Source organism: Nesoenas mayeri (assembly GCF_963082525.1).
Source record: "Nesoenas mayeri genome assembly, chromosome: 1".
In the NCBI taxonomy this organism is placed as follows: Eukaryota; Metazoa; Chordata; class Aves; order Columbiformes; family Columbidae; genus Nesoenas; species Nesoenas mayeri.
In genome coordinates, this window is record NC_137541.1 from 37,976,629 (window position 1) to 37,987,470 (window position 10,842).

Consider the following 10,842-nt stretch of genomic DNA (forward strand, 5'->3'; position numbering starts at 1 on the left):
GTATACATGAAGCCAGGAAACAACAGTTTACCATAAATATCACTCTGTGTCTATATGCTGCCTGGAGTGACTCTTGGCCTCTCATCAAAGCTTTCCCACACATCTTGGATGGCCAATTGTGAGATGTTCGAAACAGTGCTGGGGAAGCTACTCTAAGATGTATGTACAGGCCTCCACCATGGTGTCCCTCTGTGTATATGTGCTAACCCTGGAAACCGAACTCCTTGTACTTGCTGGCCATATCATTTCGGAACAGCTCCAGGGCCTTCTTCATCGCATCTTGGGAATCAGCCCCAAAGTCTGCAGCATGTTTTTCCGCAAGTACTTTAATAATGACTTCAGAAATGAACTGTGAGGAAGGAAAGAGAGAGAGAGGGATTAAAGAGAGAGAGGGGAAAACAGAAGGGACACTCAAGGTTTATTTTCAAAAAAGCCAGGCTGAGAAATATGTTGCAGAGCCTTGTAATATCTCTGAGCTAATTCAGTAGCCCTTCCCACAGTCTCTGGAGAGATAGTGAGATCTAGCATGCAAGGAGCTTGGGCTGGGCAGAAGAACTGGGCTCTGTTCCTAGCTCTGACATTGAACTGCTTCATGACTTTGAGCAGACCATGGCCCTTTCCACTCTTTGTCTGCCTCATCCATTAAGGCTGAAAATTCATGGCCTGTGTTTGTACAACACATAGTTTTGTGGGTCTTGGTCTCAAATGGATCTTCCAGGGCTTACTCCAAATGCATGCCACTTCTGTTCAGCCACTGACAGTTCTTATGTAATGCAGTTTTCCAGGCATGCAGAGGCTGCATGGGCTGGTTTATTATTGTCAAGGGTTGCTCAGACTGTATTTGGTGTTTGGAACAGGAAATCTAAACTTTGAGGTTTTCATAGCATTTGCATACCATGAGCCCTCTCTGTGCCTACTTCTGCCTGTGCACAGAGACCTTAGAGATGAGAGAGAGCTCACTGAAGCCCACCTACCCATGAGTAAATGAAAGTGCAACTCTCAATAGCTGTCTTGCACACATTTACTGCACATCAGACACCAAGACTCCTTGTCCTTTTCCTTACCTCCAGATATTTGACAGGGATTTTGTGCTTGGTCGCATGGGTTTGAGCCAGGGGTTTCAACTCAGACTCATGATTACCCTTCTGCTTTAGGATTTTGCCCAGCTGGGTAAGGACAGTAACTCCATGTTTCTTCAGATCTTCAGAGCCCTTCATCTGATCAGGTGTCTTCAGGCCTTTGAACCTTTCAAATTTATCCAGGGTCTCAGGATGGTCCTTAAAGAGTCTGTGGACAAAAGTAGAGGGACTTGTGAGGCTTGAGAGAGAGGACAGAGAGGGAGAGAGAGAACAGAGCTGAGGCCCAGCTGCTCCATGTATTTCAGAGTATATGGACAGGCAAAGCTGTGATAACCCATTTATTTCCCTAAAGAAACCTATTAGTTAGTCCCTCTAGTAGAGGCTACTTTAACCTGGGAACTCTGAGTCTATAGATCCTTTCCAAATTACCACCATCCACAGTCATTCCTTTTAGCATGTATATAAGCCAGGGAAGTATCTGATCCTACTCTGAATCTGGTTTAAGTGTTTTTCATCCTTCCTCTGGTGGGTTGTTCCACAGCCTGATGTCACTCCATGTGCAGAAGTTTTCTTTTCCATTTATTTTGTACAGGCTGCTTTTCATCATTAGCAAATGATAAAAAGCCTCTTGTCTTCAGAGAGCAGAAGCTGCTGACATACCTCTCTTTGAGTATTGTATGTACTTTAATCCCATCCTCTTACACATGTCCTAATATGATCACCCCTGTCTTTTTCCATTCCCTCTGGCTATGACAGAAACCCTGCTCTAAACATGTCCAACTAGAGTGGCAGAGCAAGTGTCCTTATTTATTTTATATAGCTCTGCTAATGCTCTGGCACCAGTCCCCTGGGTTATGTCAGCTGTATTTAAATAGAGACCAGAGTCAAGGCTGGTCATGGTACTGAAAGGTGAGTTGTATTCACCTGAAGGAAAAACAAAACCAAACAAAACTACCTCTCTTCATTGACTTACTATTACTGAGAAGCCAACATGTAGACCCCTGGCTCTTATCAGAACCCTTTTCTGAGCCCATCTCTAAATTGACCAGGAAAGGAGGGTTTTAGAGGCTTCTCACACACACACAGAAAGAGGGGAGCAGCCCCCAGCCTCAGGTCCCTCACATCTGGGGCTCAGGTGTTGTTGAACATGAGCTTGATGAGAGAGCCTACTGTGCACTCACCCTATGAATGCAGCCACAGAGAAATTTTGTTCCTGCCCTTCTCTGACACCCCAAAGCTCAGCCCAGTGTGGTTCCTCCATCAGGAACCACAGCACCTCTGAGAGTCCTTGGGAGCAAGTGGGTAACAAGAGCACATAGCCTTCAGGCATGCTGGTGCCATGCCATGCAGTGCTATGCATAGGCACCCTGATCCCAAAATGGAAATTAAATCAAGAAGATGGATGGGTGGCTAAAAGCCAAGCTAGTGTTGTCCTCCCCACTTCCTCCCTGGTGCATTTCCTAGGAGACAGGATACAGACACCACTGGCAACCAAATCTGTAGGAAAATTCACTCTTTTCCATGTTGGAGTCCTACAGTCAGGGTCAAAAGGGGACACTGCTTGTCCTGATTATTAGGAGCAGTGTAATAATAAGGTGTTGAGAGACATCAGCTCCCTTGCACAAGATAATTTTCAAGTATTATACCCTTTGATTGGCACAATCCAACTAGTTGAAGCACCAGCACAACCAATGTTTGTCTTAACAGCCAGGGTGCTACAGCTCATACCATGAAATGGCTCACCCAATTTACCTGCAGCAGCATCTGGAGCTCCAGCCCAGGACCTCAGCCATGAAACCAGCCTCCCTCTCATGGTAGTGGTCACACATTTGCCCTGCCGCTGGGAGGGTCCTGGTGCTGGGACTACCTGGGGGTTGTGTCCCATCTAGAACTGGACGTTCCTCCTAAGTATGTTGCCATGAGGGCCGGGCTTTCCACTATATGGTGTTAGTATAGGTTAAATTACACTTACAAATACCTCAAGCACATGGAAAACTCAAAGCTGTTCTGCAGCAAAAACATTCTCTAAATGAGTGGCCAGTCTTTTCTGGTGTTTCATTTCGAAGGTTTCCAAAGGATTTCTGCGCTCTACCAGGTGCTGAGCACACCACTATCAGTCTTTTCTTTTTCCCTCTATCTTTCTATGACATAGGTTGTGCCCTACCCAGAGAGATGAAAAGACCTTGTACTCTGAAATGGGATGGAGTTATTTCTAAAAATCTCCATCACGTCTAGCTATGGCTGAATCATGTCTGCCAAAGACTATATACTCCCGAGACTCTTAAAAATTCTTCCGATGAGTACTTTTTTGTTTCCTTTCGAAGATATCCAGTTGGATCAGTATTTTCTAAACATATTCCCAGGATATGACATCTACCTAAGAAGTCTTTAACTGCACATGAGGACGCTTTTCTAAGCTACAAGCTGCTGGGCTTCCCCTGCCTCTCTCCTCCCTCAGAAGGTCCTTGAAGGAACAAGAAATGACCTGGGTTGGCTGGGAAGCACAAAGTCACAGGGGAGAGGAGTGTCATCTATTTATTTAATGCCATGCTTTGCCCTGCAATACCTGAAAGAAAAATGGTATTACCTTTTCAGTTGGAAACTGCTTTCAGTGTCTTGTGGCATGTCCAGAGCCAAAGTAGCCACCTCACACGGATGGACTGGGGTTCCTGCTACCCCTTCAGCATGCCTGCTCTGGACTACATAGGGGAAAAGCCATCACGTTGCCACTCAACTGCCCCATCCCTCTATCCTCTTCAAATGGCAGATGAATTGGGCCATGATAAAGACAGTAAATAAAACAGCTCTCTGCTTTGGCACATCTTCATAAAAGCTTTGGACAGTGCCTTTGCCCAGTGGTGTGAGCTCCTTCCTTTAACCATGCTTAAGATAGGAACCACCTCCAGAGCAAGTGCCACAACCCCACTGCTCTCCTCAGTGTCGGTACCCTTCCAGCACATTGTACTGAGCACGGGCTGAGTGAGGGGGAGATCTGAAGGGTCTCCTCAAAGTCTCCAGCCCTGCTGCTCTTTAAGGACAAGCTAGAATCCAAAGCCCACCAATGTTGTTTCCCACTCCGCAGCCCTGAGATCCCTTCCAGGCTGCAGTTCTGTGACTTGCTGCTGGCGCCTGGGGTGTTCCCCTCTTAGGGGGCCAGGACCACAAGGACAGTATGGGGTTGGAGGTCATCTCAGATGGAGACCTTGTGAGAACTTCACTCTGACACCAGAATCATGGAGGAGGAAGCATGCAGGGGGAAGGAAGCACCTTGTTTCACACCCAGACCTCTAATCCGTCATCAGGAAGTAGGCAAGTGTCACCACCAGATTTCTGGCCAAAAGGCAGGATGGGCAAGGCTCTGCCAGGTGAGGCTAAGGTGGGGAGAGAGAAATATTCAGGTACTTCACAATTAATTTTACCAAAATCATAGATTCCAAGAAAATTGTCGTAGAGTTGAATTTCCTCTCCTCTCCTTCCCTGCCTTCCCACATTCTTGCTGCAGAGCATCTGAAGACCCAGGACACACTATTTGCTCAACATTTCTTGCTGCAGTGCTTGGTCAATGAGGATCTAAAGCAGAGCTTTGCCAGCAGAAGCAGAGGGAGTGACAAAGCCCCACTATCTTTTAGCAGCACTGGCCTGCTCCTGCACTCATAGATGGAGAGACAGAAGAACAACTGCTTTACATGGTGAGTAATTTTTAACCCAGAAACCATAGCAATGGAAAAACCACCACCCTCCAACAAAGAAAACAGCCTGATGAAGTAAACACTGACAGACACAAGCCCCCATACCAAATATACACCTTCCTTGGTCTCTAATCAAAAGCTCTCAGCTTTACTCTTAGAATGGAAGCTTCTTGCCTACCTCATTAAAACTTCATGTCCATGGCCAGGGAGGTCGGACTCCACCTTCCCCCAGATGGCCAGGACCTTCTGCCATTCCTGGTCACTGAGCCCCATGGTTCACTGAAGGCAGGTCCTGAGTGCTCCCTGCAGCCGTTTGTCTTCCCCAAAGGGTGTCTGGCGAGCTCCCCCGTGCAATTTATAGCCCCTGCTCACAGACTTACACCTGTTAATCGTCAGCTGGACATCTTGCTTTCTTTCAGGCTTGTTTAACCTAATCAGCCTTCCTATTTTTTTTCTAGGAAGCTATTTTGGGTCAGGTGCTATTGTGGGTGCCACTGAAGGCATCGTTTCTGCTTTTCGTATTGGACTGGCACATGTCCCGCTCCAGACAGAAAGGGCACTGCCGAAACACGGTGCCAGAAGCCTGTCCTGGCTTCCCAAGGACCCAGAGACAGTGTCAAGCTGTATGGCAGGAGATTCCTGAAGAGTACTGTCATCTGCAAGGCCACCCCACCTCCCTCTCCCCTGGCATGCCAAGGACAGACAGGAGAAAAGGCCAGCACAGACAGTAGCATCAGCTCCATCCCTTCCCCATGCTGATCATCTCACCCTCCTTTGCCTGTGGGGTAACATGCACCAGTTACTAATAGAGAAGAGCACAGTGTTAGAAGAGACATGTTCATAAGAGCTAGCTGTATTCAAAGCAGCCCAGTCATCTCCCCAGCCTCTGCAGGAGGGAGGAAGGGGATAAAAGCTACATGGGAGCCAGTTACCCTGCACCTGCCTGCCAGGGTCCTTCTTCTCACCTCTCCCGGGAATGCCCAGGATTAGCCACTGGCTGAGCCTGGACATCGGAGCCAACAGACATACAGCTGCGCCAGAAGGGTGGTTTGCAGTAGGCCAGAGACACAAGGACACAGGAAGGTTTCACTCAACATGCACCCAGCCATGGGTTAAGGTCTCTGGCTACCTCTGTCAAGCCGAATGTCAGTGTTGGGAGGAAAAGTCACTGGGCTGACAAATAACGTAGATGTGCTTTGGGACACCTCCCAGCCTTTCTTCTCCATCCTTGTCAGGGCTGATAATGGCCTGGCACACCAGTGGGGTGATTAGTCCCTTCCAGGAGGAGATTGCAGTCAGAACACAGTCTGATAACAAACCCAGCTAGTGCTGCTGTCCCGAAGCATGCACTTACCTCTGGATGTTTCCAAAGAGGCAAACACCACAGGCCTTGGCAGACAAGAAATGTCAGCCAAGAGCTGAAGACACCTGCCTTGGGGCTCAGGAGAAGAGCGTGCAGCCCCACGGTCCCTATCACAGTGCTGAAGGACCTGAGGTGCATCGCTGCCTCTGCACACATCCATCCACTCTCTGCAAAGCTGGAACAGTTCCCCTGTCCTGGCCTTGCAAGGGGAAAGAAGTGTCCACATACAAGGGTGATCAGGCAGTGAGGAAGATAAGGTGCAGAACCTCACATCCCTCAGAAACACACAGGTTTAAAGGGAATAGTTTGGGTAAGAAGGGTGGCAAAAGCCAAATGGAGGTGTCAACTGGTATCCAAGCCTAGAGGTAAGGGAATTTCAGCAGTTAAAGATTACAAGCCTCTGCCTGTCAACCCGTGACTCTGAAATCCTCCCCTTTTCTCTCCTCTGTGCACCAGTTTGTGTTACATCCAACAATTCACATCCTAAATACCTCAAGGGCAAGATTTCATCTTGTTTTACCCACGCATATACCAGGGCACTAGCAAGTACCCAAACTAAGCTGAACTGATGGAAGAGACCTTGGAACCCCTCTGAATAATTCCTTGTGCTGTTCTCCACAGCACAAGGCTGAGACAGGAGAGAGCACATATCTGCAGCCTCACTCCCCAAGTACTTATAGCAGTAAACAAGCATTTGTACCATCCCAGGCTCAGCCTTGGGTAGGATCCTGAATACTGACCTTACTATTTTACACGCGTTTCAGACACGACAGAAATGTGCTCCTGGTACATGAGAGGCTGCTGCTTATGTACTGAGTTCTGTCATATTCCCCAAACTGGAACTACTCAGTTGCCATAATAACTTCATTTGAAGTTGTTCAACTCTCTGCTCTCTGTAGCTTTCCCCAAGGTGATTAAGCCAACAGTCCTAGCATGGACATTACTGTTAAATGGTCAGTAGGCTTAAAAAGAGTACGGGATTCCATGTTGCTTTTTTTACAAGTGAAATAGTAATAAAATGAAATAATAAAGTCTTCTCCCTAGAGCTTAAATAAAATATCTTAAAGAAATACTAAGAGCTTTATTGTGCACCAAACTGTACCTCAACCCTGTAGCTGTGAAGGGAACAGGCCTCCAATGTCCCTCTTGAGGCACAGTCTATCACTTGCACAATCATCTCATTAAAAGCAAACTACAGAGAGCCAACATATCTGTTGCCTCCTTTAAAAAGCGTCATTCCAAGCACAGCCGTGCTGTCGAGCGTGGCCGTCCGTCTGCAGCCACACATGAGACGCTCACGCTAAACGAGCATAAAACATATCGTTCATCTTTTCGGCCACCTTTTGGTGTGATGTGTGTGCTGTCGCCTCTTTGCAAAGCCCCTCGGCTGGAACGGCGACCACATGGTGCGGGTACCCGCCCTGGGCCCCCCTCCGCGCGGGCCGGAGGCGCCGCAGCAGCCCGGCTCCCTCGGCCAGCGCTTGCTACCATCTAGTGGCCACGGGCGACAGAGACACGGGGACTGGAAGCCACGTCCAAGCCCCACCGCGCCGGGATTTGGAGGCTCGGGGAGGTGGCCAGCACATAGCCTTTATATTTGGGAGGCAGGAGAGCAGGACTACAGTGTCCCAGTGCTGGTGGCAGATGGCAACACTTTTGTAAGGGGCTCGTTTTCAGCACAGGACACAGAGATGGTCTGTTTTGCTCAGAAAGGGCCTGTGTTAGGGCAGCAGGGCAGTAACACTGTTGCAGTTGCAGGAGTAACACTGTTCCTTCCCCCAGACCTGAACACTGGAGAGAGATGAGGTGGTGAGATTGGGGCAGAGGAAGGTCCCATGAGACAGCAGCACAGCCACAGCTGAGCCTCAGGATCCTGCTGTCTTAGAGGCTGTGTGGGGCTGGTTTCTACACAAAAATGCCACGAAAAGGTGCTTAGGAAAGGTCATCTCCCATCTGATGAGCACAGCAGGCAGAGGAAGAGCCATTTCTGGCAAAACAGTAGATGCTTCCTCACCTCTGCATTGCCTCTCTCTCAATGGATGGCAAATGTTTCTATGGGCATCAACGAATGTAGATCATACCACATCCCTGCAAATGGAAAAGCTGCTTGTTTTCCCCATTTAAGAGGGAACAAAGAAGTTCTAACAACTTGCTTGAGCCCAGAGACAGCACCAGTGGAAGAGCAAGGCCTGGCTCTTGGATATGGTTTTAGAAACACCAGCTGTTTGGTGGTTATTAACATGGGGTGCAGCAGTCCAGACAGAGCTGGGAGGCATGGTAGGAATCACACACCAGCCACAGAGAGGGACCAGTTCCAAGTCTTTTTGTCTACATTTGATTTTCTTCTTGGAGTATCGCTGTTGTAAAGAGAGAAATCCAGCCCTGGCCTGCGAAGTAAACACCAGAGCGCCCATCAGTCCCCCACATTACCTTGGCAGTTAATACAGCAAATCACCAATGATTTCTAGCCCTGTCTTCTCTGCAGTCAGACCTGCTGCAAGTAGGGAAATGTGTACCCAAGTGAGAGGCACTAGCAGAAGTTATAGACTTTTTTTCATTTGAAGTAAGTTCATAAAATAAACTTTCAGGCAAGGAGGAGCAAGGGATGCTCCAAAAGCTGGTCCATTTTCCTCCAACAATAACCCAAACCATCTCGTATGCTTACACAGCAAAACAGCTCAGAGGGACAAACAGATTGTTTTTTATCAAATGAGCATTTTCCCCACAACACAATTAAAGAATCTCTGTGAGTAGCCAAGGGCCCTATGGCTGGGATCAGCGGTGGCCCCAGCTCTGCTGTGCCCCCGGGTTGTGTAAAGCTTGGTGTGACATAAGCGTGGTACACACTGCTGGGCCGGGGGAGTGAAGAAGGGGGGTTGGTGCTCCGAAAAAGCCAGGAATATTATATAACAACAACTTACATAATTACCTATTGCATAATGCCAGGGACGAGGCCCTGCATAACGCAGCTGCTGTTTCTATGGCATTTTGCTGATACCCGGCTGCCTCTAAGAGACTCATTTGCACTTTGCTTTAGGAGCCTGCAGCTCAATCTGTGCAGACAGACAGGTGAGACCCCATGCTCGTTCTCCCAGCAGCATTAGCCAGAGAGGTAAGGGTTAGCTGGAGAGGTAAGGAAGGGTGATAGCAACTGGATCTCATAGCCATAGCAAGGGAAGAGGGTTGTGTTTTCTGCAACTGTGCCATTTACTTCAGTATTCAGAGGATCAGAAGACTGACAGAGAAGAGTATCGCATGAAGCTGCATGCATTGCACAGCCTCCAGAGCTTGTAGGAAACAAGGTGGTGTCTAACTCATGGTGGCAGTGGCCAAATACCTTCCAGGATCACACCTCTCTTCCCCTCGCTCTTAAACACTATTTTTAGCAATGCCTCCAGGCAGAGCTCCCCCACACTGGGGCTTTCAGCAGCTGAAAGGTGACCCTGGCTGCTTGCTTAAAAGGAAGAGGAAGGATTAGGAGGAAGAGATTTCAGCATCCAGACAAGATTTGGGCTATGAGGCTGCAGAGCTGTGCCGTGTACTTATGAGTATGACAGCATGGGTCCTTTCAGGTGTCAGGCCCTGTGCCATAAAGCTAGAGGTAGCTTTACCTTTGCTTCAGTGCTCACAGGATCCAGCCTTTAATGACTATCAGACAGGCAACCGTATGACCCAGTCATTTTCTTCTTCCAAAAGGTGCACAGGATAACGCAGGCATCATCTATAGCTCCTATACAGCCATCTATGGTGTACATGACACTGCAGAGCACCTAGACAAAACATTTATCTGGGCCGAGTGGGACACATTGCAAGCCAGTGCTTGGATTCAGTTGGAAAACAAGCAGGAAAGCTGCAGGGCAGCCCAGGACCAGAATATTTAGGTTCCGATGTAGAAGCTGAGGTTGTCTCCAAGGCTGCACGAGGTCTCCCTGGGGGTGCAACCTCCTCTGGAAGGCTGGAAAACTAGAGCACAAAGGGACTGTGGATTTCTGTGGGAAACTGTGAGTGCAGTTAAAGGAATGACAAGTTTGATTAGAAAACAACAGGCAGATTTTAAAGCCATTCCCAACCCAGAAGCAAAGGGAGGAAATTAATTTTTTTGAGGTAAGAACACAGATTATATTGGCAAGACCCTGTAGATCTCTAGGAGTCAGTGAGAAGACATGAAGGAACTGTGGCATCCAGCGGTCCCGTCAGGTGGATTAAACTTCATAATATCATAATGGCACACAAGGATCTGTGTACTACTTACTTAAATAATAAAGCAAGAATGGAATTCCTCCCTCATCCATCACCAACAAAATACTGTAGCTAGAACCTCCAAAGGAATAACTGGAAAAGAGAAAGGCCACAAAAACACATAAAGGCAAAAACATCAAGCAATCAGTATGCATGCAGTATTGTGTGTCTGCCTGACACCCTAAACTCTGTAGTTCAGGAAGCTGTAACAGAGATGCTAGCAGCGTGGCTGAGACTGGGATTTCATGCTCAGGTTAGACTGAAATCCAGGCAGCTGGTGGCTGTTCCCACATCACATCTTATGCCAGAGAGGGTCTTCATCCTCCTTATCCCAGGGCCTTGGGAATATGGGTGCAAGGGGCATCTTGCAAACTACTCTGCCCTGCAATAGTGTGGGGTGCGCTTTGGGCATGGCTGAGTGCTACTGGACAGGTGCTCACAGGCCTGCAGAGGCAGCAGCAACTGCAGCATG

At 48.2% G+C, this 10,842-nt stretch overlaps 1 protein-coding gene across 1 annotated transcript; it reads right to left on the reverse strand.

Annotated features, from left to right (window-relative positions):
- Nucleotides 1-202: 202 nt before the first annotated feature.
- MB (myoglobin) lies at nt 203-5,041 on the reverse strand (the record flags this gene model as incomplete). The annotated part of the gene is made up of 3 exons (XM_080363786.1): nt 203-349; nt 1,065-1,287; nt 4,947-5,041. The coding sequence occupies 3 exons, from the start codon at nt 5,039-5,041 to the stop codon at nt 203-205; spliced, it is 465 nt and encodes a 154-aa protein (XP_080219912.1).
- Nucleotides 5,042-10,842: the final 5,801 nt, after the last annotated feature.